This window comes from Bos indicus x Bos taurus, chromosome 29, assembly GCF_003369695.1.
Source record: "Bos indicus x Bos taurus breed Angus x Brahman F1 hybrid chromosome 29, Bos_hybrid_MaternalHap_v2.0, whole genome shotgun sequence".
Lineage (NCBI taxonomy): Eukaryota > Metazoa > Chordata > Mammalia > Artiodactyla > Bovidae > Bos > Bos indicus x Bos taurus.
Window position 1 is genome coordinate 7,090,692 of NC_040104.1, and position 16,063 is coordinate 7,106,754.

Genomic DNA, 16,063 nt, shown 5'->3' on the forward strand with positions numbered 1-16,063 from the left:
CTGCAGCGGGTAAGGTGTGAGCTTCGACAAGAGCTCGGCCAGAGCTGGTGCTCTGCTGCCAGGGACAATGGACCATCGTCCGCAACACCGGACATGCCGCATAGGCTTCTGGGAGAAATAGACGGAGATCCCCCAGATCCTAGACCCAGCCTAGGTATCCCACAGGGACCCTCCCTGAGGAACATGAGGAAGAAGCCCAAGTGAAAACTGAATCAGAATCAGACCCCAAAATGAGACAAGCTAAAGCAGGACACGACAGTGCTGGGCGGGGCTGCCACGAAGTAACTGTCATCAAAAGCAATGCGTTAAGGCAACTGTATTTCATCCCTTGTTTACATTTTTCTGTTCTTTTCTTACATTTTCTAAGGTTATTTTAATCCACTTTTTTTTTTCATTAAAAAAAAAAAAAATCTGTGAACCATCTGCCACGCACGCGGGTGGAGGTGGGGGCAGTGGGATGCTGGTTTCGTCTGACTCCCACCAGAGCCAGTCATCACCTTTCCCTCGGTTCAGGCTCTTACTGTCCCTCACGGAGTTCACACCGAGGAACCTCACCTGCCCTGCTCAGGGGACAAGGCTCCCAGGAGGCGGGTGCTCTGAGAAACCGGGCCTCTCTCTCTCCACGTAGACAACAGGAGCCTGCGATGCCCCCAGACCCTGCCGCGCCCGTCCTGGCTGTGAGCAGAGCGATTCTTGTAGCACTGGGACTGGGAGAGGCCACGGTGACTGAGCCTCTAAAACACCTCCCAACTCTTACCCAGAAGCCAGCCTTGCAGAGGATAAGGTGTGACATTTAACAGCCACAGCCAGGACTGGTACGACCATGCCAGGAGCGGCTGGGGGAGGCGAGGGTGAGAAAGCGCACCAGCTGGCTTCTCTGGCTGGCTGAGGCCCAGCGTGGGCTGGAGCTGCCTTAGAGGAGCCGGGCCAGTTCCCTCCCTGTGTCTCTGTCATCTGTGTCACCTACGACCAGGTCTCACCTGGCAGAAGCCAGACCCTAAGCCACCTCTGAGGGGCCTTGCTCACCTCCACATTCCAGGTGAGTGAATGAAATGAGTTCACTTAATCATCGCAAGACTTCCTATGAAGCAAAGATGTTTTGGTCAAACAAATGGCAGAACTAAAGCCCAGAGAGGTTCAGTGGCCGCCTGAGGTCACACAGATGACGACGGAGCCGGAGGGCAGTGTCGCCATGCTCCGTCTGGCGCCGCCTGTCCTCTTCCCAGGTTTGACCCTGGAACCTGCACCAGGACCAGGGGGGAAAAATAAGGAGGGAGCTTTATTTAATATTAAAGTTGGGGGAGGGATCAGAAGGGAGACAGCCTTCACTTGGTGATGGTGTTCCTGCAGAGAGAAGAGGAGAGTGAGGCTGCAGAGCAGCTGTGACCTGCCCCCCACCGCACACGGGCACCACGCCGCCCCACTCACGCGTTCATGCTCTTGCCGCTGCCGCTGAGCACGATGTACGGGGTCTTCTGGGCCTTCTGCTTCTCCTGGAGCAGAGCCACGGTGCCCAGGGGCGTGTCGCTGGAGCTCATCTTCTTCAGGAGCTGTGGGTTGGGGCCAGTCAGCACAGCAGTCTGACTGTGCCTCAGTCCCCCCGACCCCACACCCTCAGAGGCCACGGCCACCTCCCCGTGGGCACCCACCGCCTCCTCGTCCAGCTTCTTCATCCGCCGCTCCGTCTTCATTTTGCCGGAGCCCTTTCCATGGAAGCGGTGGGACAGCTGCCGGAAAGCCTGCGACCCGGGCAAAACACCGTTAGAGCCACCGGAGCCCGCGGGGCAGGGAAGGGTGGTGGCTCCCCAGTCCCAGCTGAGCCGAGGTGGGGGTGGTGCGGCTGGGAAGGGGCTGGAAGATGGCCCCGGGCCTGGCACCCTCTGGGAGCCCCCGAAGAGAGGGAAGGATGTGCAAGGGGGCAGCAAACCCCAAGAATGTGGGCAGAGAAAGGCGAACAGCTGCCACCAGCTGAGAGCTCGGGGGGCTGCTGGGGAGGGGGCAGGCAAGCAAAGACGCCCTCCTGCCAGGCCTGCAAGGGGGGACCGCTGTGCCCCCAAGCAATGGACACCACAGTCCCCTGGCCCAGACTCCAGGGCGCGGCCCCGCTCACCTCCTTGGGTGTGAGCTTCCGGCCCGTCTCGTCCACGTACTCGATCTTCACGTCGGGTTTATAGCCGTCCTTCTCCTTGAAGTCCTGGGTGAAGCCGCGGTACTCCTCCCGCCGGCTGTACTTGTCATCGATGGCCCTGTGGGAGACACACGGGGCCTCAGCGCTGCCCCCCCGACCCAGGCTCCCGGCGGCGTGGCCCCGGTGGGCCCGCACTCACATCTTGTCCTCGATGCAGTACACGGCCGACGGCAGGGACTTGTTGGGCGCCTTCACCCGGGCCACCTTCTGCACTGTTGTCTCCAGCAGCCCTGGGGGTGGAATCTGTGAGAGCCAGGCTGCCCAGCGCCCCCAACAGCAAGGTGGCCCCTGGGGGACCCTCCAAGCTGTGCTATGGGAAGGGAGAGACATCAGTCCCCTCGTGCAGACAAAGGAAACGGAGACCCAGGAGAAGTCAGGCGCCTGTCCAGGGCCACTGGCTCAGTACACAGCAGGGCTGCGATCTAACGTCAAGGTCTCTGTGCCACCGCCTGGACTGCGGCCACTCCACCCACTCCCCGCAGAGGAGAGGCCGAGCCTCCGGGGCAGTGGTGCCTGGTGGGGCACATATGGGCGCAGGCACTAAGGATGGGGGAGGCGGCAAAGGCCAGCAGCCACTGCGACTGCTGGGCCCGGGGCGGGGGGAGGAAGGGGGTAGGGGGCCGGAGGGCAGCAGCTGCCCAGCCCGCCTTCCGCCGCGGCTCCCAGGCCACTGCGGGGCAGCCCGAGCCCCTTACCTTTGTTCTGACACAGGAGCAGGGCGGCCGCCAGCCCTCTATTCACGATGGGCTCCTCATCCAGGATGGTGGTGGAGGAGGCAGAGAACTGGGGGGGCGGAGCACACAATGATGGGGGTGCTAAGTGGGCTACCCTCCTGCCCGACAGTCACCCCTCCCAGGACCGTGGTCCTTGCTGTGCACCAGGCCCTGCGCGACGAGATGCCTCATTTAATCCACAACACCCAACGAGGTCCATATACCCCATTTACGCAGGAGGAGCCCAGGGCTCTGAGACATGGCAGCCCCATGGCGGGGAGGGCAGAGCTGAGCCCCCAGCCCAGCGCCCACCCCTCCAGGCCCCTGCACCTGGCAGCGCCCCCCGGCCCCCACCCCGGCTCCTCGCCCTCCTCACGTCTTGCTGCTGCTTCTCCTCGTCCAGGTTGACGGTGCTCCAGCCCATGTTCTCCTCCCCGTCAGACTCGGAGCCGCCGTTGGCTGAGCGCTCCTCATCCCGTTCAAAGTCCTGAAGGAGGGATGACCAGGCTCAGTCCAGGCCCCGGCGAGCCCGTCCCCCTTGAGCACTGAGGCTTGTCCCTGAGGACTGGCAGGGCCGCCATGCCCAGTGCCCAAGAGCAGAGCAGGCCCGGGGAGTGTGCGGGGGGTGGGCTGCCCGAGGACCCACCATGAGCTCTTCCTGGTCCTCCCGGTTGCCGGCCAGCCCGTAGGTGGGGATCTCCCCTAGAGTGCGGCAGAACTCAGACGTGGCATTGAACACGATGGCCCCCTTCCGCTCTGGGTCCTCCTCCTCCCAGCCCCGCTGCCGAGACTCCAGCCTCTTGACGATCTCCACCACCTGGGGGAGGGAGCAGCTGTGGGCAAACCCAGAAGTTTCTAGGGGGTTGCCATGGAGACCCAGGAACCACCCCTGCCACCCTCCCTGGCGGCAGAACAGCATGCCATTCCCACTGCCCACAGCGGACCAGACTGCGCTTTCCTCTTCCCTGACCCCTGGTCTGCTCTGCACGATCTCGCTCCATCGCTCCGAAGTCGGCGATGGCTCCCCACTGCCCTCTGAATTAATATACAGAATCTGGCACGGCCCCTTGTGACCAAGCCTCTGTTGCTCCTCCTCCTCCACTCACTCTCGCACCCCGCGCCTTCCTTCTCCCACCGCTCCTCCACCCACTCCTCCCCGAACAGACTTGGCTCAGGACTCAAGTAAACATCCCTCCCCCTGGAACCCCGGCCCTGCACAGGCTGGATGCTCCATGGATCTGCCCCCTGCTTCCAGAGCTGAACCACCAGCCACCCACCCTGCCGCCCCACTTCTCACAGCCAACGCCTGACCTTGCGCCCACCACAGGCCACCCCACCTGGCAGGGCTCCGAGGGCCGCCAGAACTCTGCTCCCGACACCATGCCCGTCCTGTGTAACTCCCACCAGCACACAGGGACTGTCTAGGATCTTCCCCCCTTTTCCCTCTTTTATTTTTGGCTGCTGGGCATATGGGATCTTAGTTCTCAGACCAGGTATCGAACCAGCACCCCCTGAGGGAAAGCATGGAGTGTTAGCCACTGGACCATCAGGGAAGACCCTCTCTGCTCTTCGAAGAATCCTCTTGCAACACCACAGCCTTCCTGCTCTGCCCCTGACAGCAAACTCGTCAGAGAAGTTTCCAGTCTCCGTGTCCACCTCTGCACTCCTTTCCTTACATGACATCACATTTTTAAATAAACGTCATCCTACACATAAAAAGGTTACTTGTAACACACGCGTATGCCTTTAAAAATCACCGCCACCAAACAAACAGCATGTCCCCATGACCTGGCTGAACAGCATTATGAACACCCTTTCAGGCCCCAGAGGCCTCCTCCTCACATAGCTGTGGTCACGATTCACGGCCTTTCCTTCACAGTTTAGCACGTAAAGACCCACCCATGAACAGTCTGTTGTTCTGTTATGCGATTTTCAAACATTACGTAATCGGAAGCACACTGTCTAATCCTATGTTTTCAAGTATACGCATCTGTTTTAAGGTCAGTCTTGATGTAAGCGGCTCCAGTTGAACAGCTCTTCCCCACAGAATCCCGTCCCGAGCTGTGACTGTACCGCGGTGGAGTTCTCCAGTGCACCAAAGACAGCCTCTCCCCGGACCAAGAACCCGACGTGAGCATTCACACGGGGTGCGGTCCGCTGAGACACGCGACCTCACTCTGCAAGGCTCATCAGTGTCCCCCCACTGATGAGACTCCTTTACAGGCCCCTGCTAAGTGTGGACAAGAACTCTGGCTGCCCCACGTCCTCATGGACACCTGACATTATCAAGCCTGACACTTCTGCCAAGTGAGGCGGGTGGGACCTGATCTATCGTGTCAGCTCGCCCTTCCTCCACTGCTACCCAGGCTGGGCCTCACCTTGTGGTTCAGGGGTCAAGCACCCTTGCACCTCTGTGAACTGCCCTTCTGCATGTGGACAAGTATCTTCTCCATTTGGCCTATCTTTTTACATTCTTCACGACATCTTTTTCTTTTTTTTTTTGCTGTGCCACAAGGCAGGTGGGATCTTAGTTCCCTGGCCAGGGATCAAACCAGAACCCTGTGCAATGAAAGTGGGGTGTCCTAACCACTGGACCACCAGGAAGTTCCCTTCATGGTGTCTTTAAAATAAAACTAACTTTTTAAATGAAAATCAAGTTTTTAATTTCTAAGTAGTTAAATGCTGCACACAAGGTGAATATATTTGACACCACAGAACCATATACCTAAAAATGGGTAAGATGATAAATCCTACGGGTATTTTAACACAGTTAAAAAGAACCTCTACCATAGTCATAAACAAAATTCTTCACGCTTTTCTCAAATATTACGTTTTGAAGTTCTTAACCTTTTAAGTGAATTTCTGCACAAGGTGTGAGGTACAAACCGCATTTCACATTTTTTCAAATAGATAACTGATTGTCCTGATACCGCTTATCGAGCTGAGCTCCTTTTACACTGGGCCACGTCGTGTCCTATGGCAGGAGTCTGTTTCTGGGGTGTGGGGGCCACATTTAATGCCCCCAATATCACAGGGCCTCAATTACAACTGTCTAAAGACTTGAAAGTGGCTTCCCAGTGGCTCGGTGATAAAAAATCTGCCTCTCAAGTAGGAAGTGAGGGTTCGATCTCTAGGTTGGGAAGAACCCCTAGAGAAGGAAATGGCACCCCACTTCCGTATCCTTGCCTGGGAAATTCCATGGGCAGAGGAGCCTGGTGGGCTATGGTCCACATGGTCGCCAAAGAATCGGACTTGACTTAGCGGCTGAACAACCAAAAGACTAGGAATCTATTACAGCAAATCCCACCACCTGATTAGTCTGAGGGTCTTGGCTATTTGGGGCCCTTTGATCTTCTGTGTAAATTTTAGAATCACCTTGCCAGGTTCTACAAAAACCTACTGGGATTTCTACTGGAACTGCGAGGATACAGACATCTTTACATTACTTTTATCCATTAATATGGTTGTTATGGACATGCTGTGTCCCCCCCCAAAACATCTGTACATTGAAGCCCTTGCCTCCAGTGTGGCTGTACCTGGAGACAGGGCCTTTTTTAAAGAGATAATAAAGGTCAAATGAGGCCCTAAGAGTAGGCCCGAATCTCATAAGCTGGTGTCCTTGTAAGAAGGACAGACGCACCAGGGAATTACACCCCAAGGCCATGTGAGGACACCGTGAAAAGACGGCCACCTATAGGCCAAGGACAGAGGCCTCAAAAGGCAGCAAACCTGCCAACATCCTGACCTTGGACTTGAAGCTTCCAGAAGTGCCGGAATACACTGCTGCTGTTTCAGCCACCCGGTCTGCGGTATTTCGTTATGGCAGCCCTGGGTAACTGAAACAACATGTCCTGCTTAATCCCTTTCAAAAACGGACTACAGTTTTCCTCCTAGAGATCTTGCGTGTCTTCATTCCTTTTAACTTTGTTGCTAAGCTCATTATTCATTATCCATAATGCCTTCTATTGTTCGTCCGTGTTACTTCATTATCTATACTGCTTTCGTGAATGGGCACTGAATTTACAGTCAATAAATCTTGTTATTCATACAGAATAAGCGTATCCCTTATGTAGACTGACATACTCTAAATTGTTTTTACCAGCTGAGCATGGTAAATAATACACAAGATATCTTTTAAATCAATAGTACCTCAGGAGCACAGTTTGTAACTCACAGTGTCTCTAAACCTTTAACATTTCCTTCTTTTGTTATAGAAAGTTCACTCATTGAATACTTAATATGTACATAATTAGCTTTCCTTCCTTAAAATAAAATTACATTCTCCATCTCTTGCTGGCGTACAGAACAGAGTCAACTCTCACCTACTAATCTCCTGTCCAGCAACCTTGCTAACACCTGCATGATCTGGCCCCCGTTTCCTACCGCCCCACCGAGCCCACCTTGGACGGGAGCATCAGTGACCTCCGTGCTGGCTGACCCCACGGTCAGTTCCCCTCCTCCGGATATCAGAACCCTCCCGAGTCTGCGTCACCACTGCTCACACCTTCCCTCCAGCTGGGTCTTCACGTGGTTTCCAGGACAGCAGCTCTCCTCTCCGTCCTCGCCTTACCTTCTCTTCCTTATCTACATCACTCCCGGTGATCCCATCCAGTCCTCTGGTATAAACCCCATCTACACACTGACTTCCATGCTTCCATCTCAGTCTCTCCCAAGTATACATATGAAGTTCAAGGTCATACATCCAACTGTCTATTCAATAACAATCACCTCCAATGAGGAGACATCTCAAACCAAACTCAACCGAAAGCAAACACTCACTTTCTTGCCCACACTCATTCCTACCCTAGTCTACCCCATTTCAGAAAATGGCCCAGCCAGTAGAAAATCCAACCTTGATGAATCCCACTGGGTCACATAACTGGCATGATCCTTTCAGCCATAAGCTCTTGACTCTGGAACATAACTTTTAAATATAAACGCTATACCTCATTAACTACAAAAAAGGCAAAACTTCCCTCACCTCATGCCCTCTTCAGCTACTGACCCATTTCCTCATTCTCCTTAGGGCAGGGGTGGGCAAACTGTACCCCCCCACCCCACCCTAGTACATTAAGTGGCAATGGCGCTCGGCTCCGCCCCCGGCTACCCAAGCTGGAGGCAGAGCCCTGAGCCTCAGATATTTTCTTCCTGGCCCGTGAACAAAGCGCGCCCACTCCTGGGCTAAGGAATCGTCCCAATGCCCCTCCTCCTCCAGTCCCAGCTCTTCTCAATCCTCTCGAAGCTACTGTCTCCACAGTGGCGTTGTCTCCACCAGGGCCAAATCTGATCTGCCCCTCAATACTGTTTGAAGATGCTCCCTCCCTCTCCTTGAAACCCTTCCCTGGCTTCAGGAAGGCCTCAGTCCGGTGGCTCCCTGCTGCTCTACCCACACGGTGGGCACCCTGGGTTTGCTGCTGCAGCCTGTCTCCGGCCCCACAGTCTCTCCTGCTGGGAGGTGCAGGGTTAAAGTGTGGGCTCTGGAGCCAGGCTGTGCTCGGCCACCTCCCAGTCACGTGATCTTGGGCAACCTGCCTACCACCTCTGTACCCCAGTTTTCTCATCTATAAAAAGGAGGTAACAGAGCCTTCTTCCTAGTGCTGCTGCGAGGATTAAGTGAATCCACACACAAAGCATTAAGCGGTGCCTGGCACGCATCAGTGCTCCGAGAGGGCCAGCAATGACCACGGCCTCAAGGCCCCACTCAACTCTCCACCTCAGCTCACACCATCATTCCCTTCCTCCGCTCCAGCCCACCTGGTCCTCACACATTCTAAGTCATCTCGCCAAAGGACATCTGCTGTCCCCATGGCCTGAGTGCCTGGCACTCTGAGTCTGGGCAAGGCAGACTCCACTATGTCATTTCAGTCTCAGCTCAAAAGGCACCCCCTGAAAGGCCTTCCCGAACACCGGACCTAAGAGACCAACCTCCGGTCGCTCCCGTGTTGTCTGCACAGCCATCACAGCAGAGACCACTCAGCTTGCTCGTGTTCACAGGTTCACTGCCACTTCTGCCCCATGAAACTCAGAGGAGCCCTTGGCTGTCCTTTCCCCCAGTGACCTCCCAGCCCTAGGATGACGCCTCACTCTCAGCGAGGCAACAACACACACCCCAGAAGGAAAGAAAATGGAAACAACAAACCGCTAAAGCACCCCACAGTGAAAACATGGCAGAAACCCAGAAACCCATCAGTCACACGACGTGGAACAAAAAGGGGGTGCAAACCAGAATACGGGGACCGCCTATGATGGCGTGGGACTGCGTGCCCCTGAGGACAAGCGACCACAGGCACACCTGTCACACTGGCCCCAGCGCCCGCCCGCGCCCGACCCCTGGAGCCCCCTCACCTTCTCGCCACTGTCCCGGAGTTGCTGCAGCTGCCGCAGGCGGCGCCCCTTCTCCAGCTGCTTCTGCAGCTCCAGCTCTGCCTCGTCCTCCTCCAGCACCTCTGGGGACCCAGACTGCAGCGCGGCGCCCTCCTCTGGGGGAGACACAGGAGACGCCCGCTCAGACCACCGCCGGCTCCTGCCCAGGCCCTTCGGGTCCCCCACCCCACAGGCCGGGCCCTCACCCTCATCGCTGATATCCATGTTCTCCACGCGGGTGTCATCTGACGGTGGCGGCTGAGGCATGGGCTCCTTCTCCCCCTCCTCCTGGGGCTCCTCGTCCGCCTCAGGCACCCGGCGCCGCCCCCGGCCCCGCAGTCTGTGGGCAGAGGCTTCTCTGTGAGGCTGGCTCTAGGGCCGGCCCAGCTCCCACACCCAGCCGTCTCCCAGCCCACCTGGAACCGAAGTCCCCATCCTGAGTCTGGTCCCCAAGTGGCAGCAGGTCATCGGCCCGCATGATCACCTCCTTCTCCTTCTTGCGGATCTTCTTCACCCTCCGCTTGGTCTTTTTAAAGGTCACCTGAAAGGAGAAGAAGGTGGGAGAGACGTGAGGGCGAAGCGAGGCAGCAGCACAAGCCCATGGGAGTGCACGCTGCTTGCTGCTACGCAGCAGTTCACACACAAGTGAGACGAGAGTAACCATCATCCCATCTGTGAGATGAGGACAACTAAGGCAGCAAGAGATCAAGTACCTTGTGCAAAGTCACCAGCTCCTAAGCAGGAGAGCCAGGACAGTGAAATCCCGGAGTCTGGTTCCAGAGTCTTGCTCTCAACCACACAGGCAAGCAACCTACTGAGCCTGAGGTCTACCTGCATGTCCACACAGCACCCCGAAGGTGACACCCTACAGAACAACCGCTTACCAGACCACCACCAACCCTTGGAACAGTCCCCGTGAGGTGGCTCCTGCCACCCCCATTTCAGAGGAGCCTCAGGCTCACAGCTAAATGACACCCCAGGCACAGGCTGGCGATGCGGCAGAACCTGCACACCAGCTCAGGGGCACCTGGCTCACAGTCCTTGTTCTGTCTGCACTGACTGCCTCCCCGCAGCACCCCGACGGGGCTGCCGGTTACTGCTCATCCACAGGGACCACGTACCACGCGATTACCCGATCCCCCTTCTAGTGCCTTCTGGCAGCCTGTGGCCCCTGAGGAGAGGAAGGGGCAGGTCTGGGCGGAGACCTCAGGACTCACCATCTCCTCTGGCGTGAGGTACTCGGAGGCAAGTCGTGGTCCGACCGTGCTCAGGGACTGGGCCTGCAGCCGCAGCTTGGCACGGATCTCCTCTAGCTCCCGCTCCCGGAGGCCATCAGCCACGCCGCCCTGCTCCAGTCGGAAGGACTGCGGCCGCTCGCCTTCGAGTTCCTCGTCGTACTTGGACAGGATAGAGCGAGGTTTGTGCTGCAAGGCAAGAGGAACAGGTTGGAATGCAGTCTGGCTCCTGAAAAACCACAGAGCCACCATCTCCTCCCAAACCAGCCACCCGCCGCCAACACCCCCTGCCCGGTGCCCACGCTGCCCGCCTGCCTGGGCCAAGTCGTCCACGCTCTCGTCCTCCACGTACGGCAGGTAGTCGGGCTTCTTCTTGCGCAGCTCCACGTTTTTCTCCGCCCGCTCCTTGTCCAGCAGGTTCACGTTGACCAGCACATCCTCCTCCTCCTGCAGCACTCCTGCAGACACAGTGGAAAAGGCGGGGCGGGTCACGCGCCCTCCACCCAGCAGGGCCTGGGCCCCCAGCCAGAGTGCCCCAGTGCAACCCACCTTTGTCCTTGAGGGTGAGGATCACCGTCTCCCCCTCACGGAAGGAGTCGATGGCATGCTCCACAGTGAGGCCCTGCAGGTCCCGGGCGCTGTACAGGTCCTAGAGGCGGAGCAGAAAGTGCAGCCCAGTCTGGACCCCGCCCAGGGATCCCAGCACCTGGGACAGCAGCCTCCCCGGCCCCTCCCCGCAGCTACCGCAGCCCCACCTGCCGTCTCTGCTCGAACTCCTCCTCCACCAGGGTGCTGACACCAAACTCCTGGTCCATCTCCTCCAGCAGCTTGGCCTACGGGATAGGGATGGGGCGGTGACCCATGACCTCAGGCTGTTCTGGATCACCGGAGGACTTGGGGCCTTACTAAGTGGGGATGCAAAAAGCACAGACCTAAACAAGCAAGCCTCTGGGAACCCAATGCAGGCGCCACTGAGCACAGGCCTCCCACTGCTCTGAGGCCCCGCCTCACGGCCCCACAGCCCATCTGCGGCCCCCTAGCCATCAGGCCACCAGAGGCAGAGTGACCCCCAGCACCTCACCCTCTTCTCTGCCAAGTCCTTCTCCTTTTGAAGCTGCCGGCTCCTCTCGATCCAGGCCGCGGTGTCATCCAGCCAGGGGTCGTCCTCCCCCAGGGTCTTAATCTTCCTGAAGACAGAGGAGAAAGATGCTCTGGGGAACCAGCTCCTGCTCCCCCAACCCCGACTCCAGATGTCCTGGGTGCCTCCTCAGACCCTGCCTGAGCCCACCTGGCGGGGACCCTCACCCCAGTTTTTGGTTCAGGATGCGCTTTTCTTTGGCAGCCGCCAGCTTCTCTCGTAGCTCCTCTCGCTGTCGCAAGGCCATGGGGTTGATGACATCGGCGGTCACGGGCTCCTCCTTGGTGCCCGCCTCTGGAAGGGAGGCCCAGGCGTGAGGCTATGCCTGCCCAAGGCTGGTGGGGAAAGGAGGGAGCCACTCACGCTGCCCCGTCCCACTCAGGGGCCAGAGAAGCCAGAAGCAGGGGAAGAATCCTCTGCCTCCTAACTCCCAGGCAACCCCACACTCCCACATCACCCCTACAAAAAGATGGGACCCTCCATGCCTTCCAAAGCCCCTCTGGTCATACTTTAAAAAAAACAAACTAAAACAAACAAAAAAAAACCAACATGCACAGCGCAGATGAGTTTGCAGCGCTGTGCGCATCTCTTGGCCCCTTTAACGCTACCTCGCAGCCATACTGAGGCTGCCACACTGACTGCTCAAGCTTAAAGAAGCAGCCGAGTCCCAGACCCATCACAGGAGCAAGGAAGCCCCAGGCCCGCAGCCAGCACCCACGCGGGACCACTGAGTGGTGCTGACCTGCACTCCAACCCCACTTTCTTCAAAAATCCCTCCAGACAGCCTCGCTCCTTGACCCCAAATGCCCTCCCTCCCACCACCCTCAGCCCCACACTCACCCTTCTTGACGGCATTGACCTCCAAGGGTTTCAGCCCCAACTTTGCCCGGAGTTTACTGAGGACAAGAGATACAAGTGTTATGAGCTGTCCAAGAAATGGGGGCACCAAATGCATTTCTGTACAAAGAGGGGGAGAAAACAGGAGGGGACTGAGTGGTCCGAAGGGTCTCAAATCTATGCCCTGACCCAGCAGTGGGAAGAGCACTGGCCTCCCAATCAGGCGGAAGGCCTGGCCTGCCCCCTAGCCGGGGCAAGGCCAGCCTCTCCTCGGCCTCAGAGTCCACTTTGGGAACTCGGATGGTTGGCTGGGATGATTTACATGACGCTTCCCACTTCAATCAGAATGTGTACTACGCGAAAGCCTCCCCAGACAGCTACCCCAGAAGCTGCTTGTCCCACAAGAAAACACAGAAGTGAAAAGGAGACAGGACTTACTTGGTCTCCTCGATGCTGAGTGACGAGGCATCGCCTGAGCTAGCTTTGGAGCTGGCAGCTGGAACAAGAAGCAGCAAGGCTCAGGAGCGGAGCACTGGGCCCAGGAGCCGCAGCCCTGGCTCCAGGTGCAGGGCCAAGATGAGGTCAGCACCTGGGCCTGCTTCCTCCCCGCCAGGAGCTCCTTCCACCCGAGTCCCAGGCTCTGAGAATGCTGCTTCTCCCCACACCTTCCTTTCCTGATCCAAAGGGTCCAGCTTTCTACGTCCTTCACTTTGCCACCTCTCCACTTTTGCGTATCCTGTGCTTTCAACCTACACTGCCCTCTCTGGCCTCAGGCTGTTAACAAAATCCTATCAGACCCCACTTCCTCCCTGGAGTCCTGCTCCGTTACTGATCAGCATGAACTGCTCTCCTCTGCACAACACGGCCACAGTCATTTCTGGACCTGCTTCTCCTCACAGGGTAGGGACCGTCTTGGCAGCATAACTACGCCCTCTGTGTAATTCATGCAGTGAAGAAATATACTTTATTGGAGCCTCTTCTGTGATGCTGCTGAGATCACTGAGGTAAAAGAGCATTTAGGACATCCTCTACTCACCTCACAAAGAGCAAGTGACTTCACTGAACACCACATGCAGAAGTCAGATTCCGACTCAGATGGAGCTGCCCCCACCAGGCGCCACCACAGCTCATGGTTCCAGCATGTTCACCTCACAACCTACCTCTACCTCTTATCCCACTTGAACTCTGAACCCCAACGACTCCAGGCTCTCTCCAAGATCACCAGCCTCCTTATTTCAAAACCCCAAGGATTCTTTTCAGCTCTGGTTTTCATCTGGTCTCCAGTAGTGTGTGACACAGATGAGCACTCCCACAGATCCCCTGACACGACATTCTACGGTTTTCCTGCTTTGGGGGATAGCCTACCTCCTTTTTTCGTGGCCTCCTGCTCAGCCTTCTACTAAAACACTGGCATTTATCAGGTTCTGCTACCACCCCTGGCTTCCTAATCCTAGTCTCTCCGTGGACTTCATATGCCACCTAAACACTCATGATTCCCAAACTGCTCTATCCAGCCCAAGCCCTGGGTTTCTCCATGCACATCAAATTCAACACTCTCCAAAACAGAATTCAGTTGTCTCCCTCCAAAAATCTGTTTCTCTTCCAAACTCCTGAAGTTCAGTCGACTGGACTGGGCATGCGTGCTTCAGTCAATTCAGTTGTGTCCAAATCTTTGAGACCCTATGGACTGTAGCTCTCCAGGCTCCGCTGTCTATGGGATTCTCCAGGCAAGAATACTGGAGTGAGATGCCATGCCCTCCTCCAGGGGATCTTCCCCACCCAGGGATAGAACCCGTGTCTCTTTTGTCTTCTGCAGAGCAGGCAGATTCTTTACCACTGAACCACCAGGATAACATCAGTAGAGATCACTACCACTCAACTAACTGCTCAAGTCAAAATTCAAGGCGCACCCTCAATTCCTTCTTCTCTTTCCAGCTCTCATCCAAACGCTAAGCTCCATCACCTCCTCCTCCAAAACACCTCTCCAATCTGTCCACGTTTCTCCATCCCATGGCTAATGCGTCCGTGCAGGCCACCATCAGCCTTCATCTCACCTCCAGTCTCTACTGCCCTTCTCCCAGTTCTCAACACAGTGATCTTTGCAAAATATGAATGTGATCAACTCACTCGTCAGTTCAAATTCATGGCTTCATCTCAAAACACGTTTCAATTTCTTAACAGGGCCTATACGGCCCTTAGTGTTCGGAACCGGGTCTCTCTTACAGACTGCTGTCTCTGCTATGAACTCTACACAACTTTGACAACACGTTTGTTCTTGCCTCTGCCCATGCTGCCATCGCTTCATTCATTCAACACATTCAGGGAGGGCTCGTGATATGCCAATTGAGGAAAACAAAGAAAATCTCTACCCTCAAGACAGTTTAACAGAGAAAGACAACCTTCAGTCCCAAATAGCCACAGAAAGACCCTTTAAAGAGTGCTGACGAAAAAGCCAGGGGATGCCTCGGCCTGATGCGCTCGGCCTCCATACCCAGAGCCCACATACCCGGGGCACCTCCGGTCGCCCCGCCCTCTGCACAGGCCCCTCACCGGCCTCGTAGCCATCATCCCGCTTCTCCCGTTTCACGCGCCGCTCGGAGGGCTCTGTCTGGCTGCGCTCCCGCCCATGCGTGCTGCTGCGGGCCTCATTTTCGGCCCCGCGCCGCCCGCTCCCGCGCTCGCTCCCACGCTCTCGGCTTCGCTTCCGTCGTTCGCCGCCGCTGCTGCCGCCGCCGCTGCTCCGATGCTTGTGTTTTTTGTGCTCCCGGTGCCTAGGCGGCTGTTCGGTAGCGCCCCCGGTGCTGGCCGCTGCTGTAGTTCCTGCCGCCTCCTTTTCCCCGCGGTGCTTCTTTGACGACCCCATGCTGATCTGTCCACCCCGAGCCCGGCCGCCGCCGAGCCCCGACGACGCAAAATGGGAACACTTCCGGGTCGCCCGACAGCCGGTGTCCTGTTGCCGGAAACCAAGAGCGGCTGCTTCCGTCGTTTGCCTCGGAGCCCGCCCCAAAGGCTCCTGGGAAGGCCGGGATCTGAACCCGACTGCGCAGTCGCAGCCAGCAGAGCCGGGGTAGCGGTCTTTAAGCCGGTGGGTCGACTGCGCGTGCGCGCCTCAAGGTTCGCGACTGGGTCTGGGGAAGACTGTATCCCAGAATGGGACCTAGGGACCATCCAAGCCAGGATCGCCAGAGCTGGAAGCCCCTTCCCGGTTTCCCTCCGTTTTCACACCCTCAATTTCGGATATTCACTGGATCACGGACTCTCCCTGGGCAGCGCCCACCTCTCCAGTAGGCGTCCTCCTAGTGTACTGCCTGGGGTCGTGGCTCCATCAGGTGTTAAACGACTTAGCATGTTCTCCTCCAGAGACCCCCAGCTCCACAGTCCAGCTTCCTTCCAACTCCTACATCTAGTATTGTCTGCCAACGCTGCCTTGCCACGCTCCTTGGATTGGGTTTTTTAACCTGAGCTCTGTGACTGCCCCGGAGGTCGAGTTGAGCTTCTGTGTATCTGTAAACCCCCTGAAATTGAATGCAAAATTTGGCACATCCGTGTGTGTGTGAGCTTTTCTTTTCTTTTGAGGAGACTGTAACTT

General features: G+C 56.9%; 1 protein-coding gene across 1 annotated transcript; it reads right to left on the bottom strand.

Annotated features, from left to right (window-relative positions):
- Window positions 1-300: 300 nt before the first annotated feature.
- Window positions 301-15,403, bottom strand: SART1 (spliceosome associated factor 1, recruiter of U4/U6.U5 tri-snRNP). Its single transcript, XM_027531582.1, has 20 exons — window positions 15,025-15,403; window positions 12,913-12,970; window positions 12,478-12,533; window positions 11,805-11,931; window positions 11,581-11,686; window positions 11,255-11,332; window positions 11,049-11,148; window positions 10,815-10,957; window positions 10,482-10,688; window positions 9,681-9,805; window positions 9,471-9,604; window positions 9,247-9,380; window positions 3,548-3,718; window positions 3,278-3,388; window positions 2,884-2,971; window positions 2,328-2,418; window positions 2,111-2,246; window positions 1,650-1,739; window positions 1,429-1,550; window positions 301-1,344 (listed from the first exon to the last, which is right to left on the bottom strand). Exons 1-20 carry the CDS (start codon window positions 15,335-15,337, stop codon window positions 1,326-1,328), a joined length of 2,409 nt encoding a protein of 802 aa, XP_027387383.1. The 5' UTR covers window positions 15,338-15,403; the 3' UTR covers window positions 301-1,325.
- Between the last annotated feature and the right edge of the window lie 660 nt (window positions 15,404-16,063).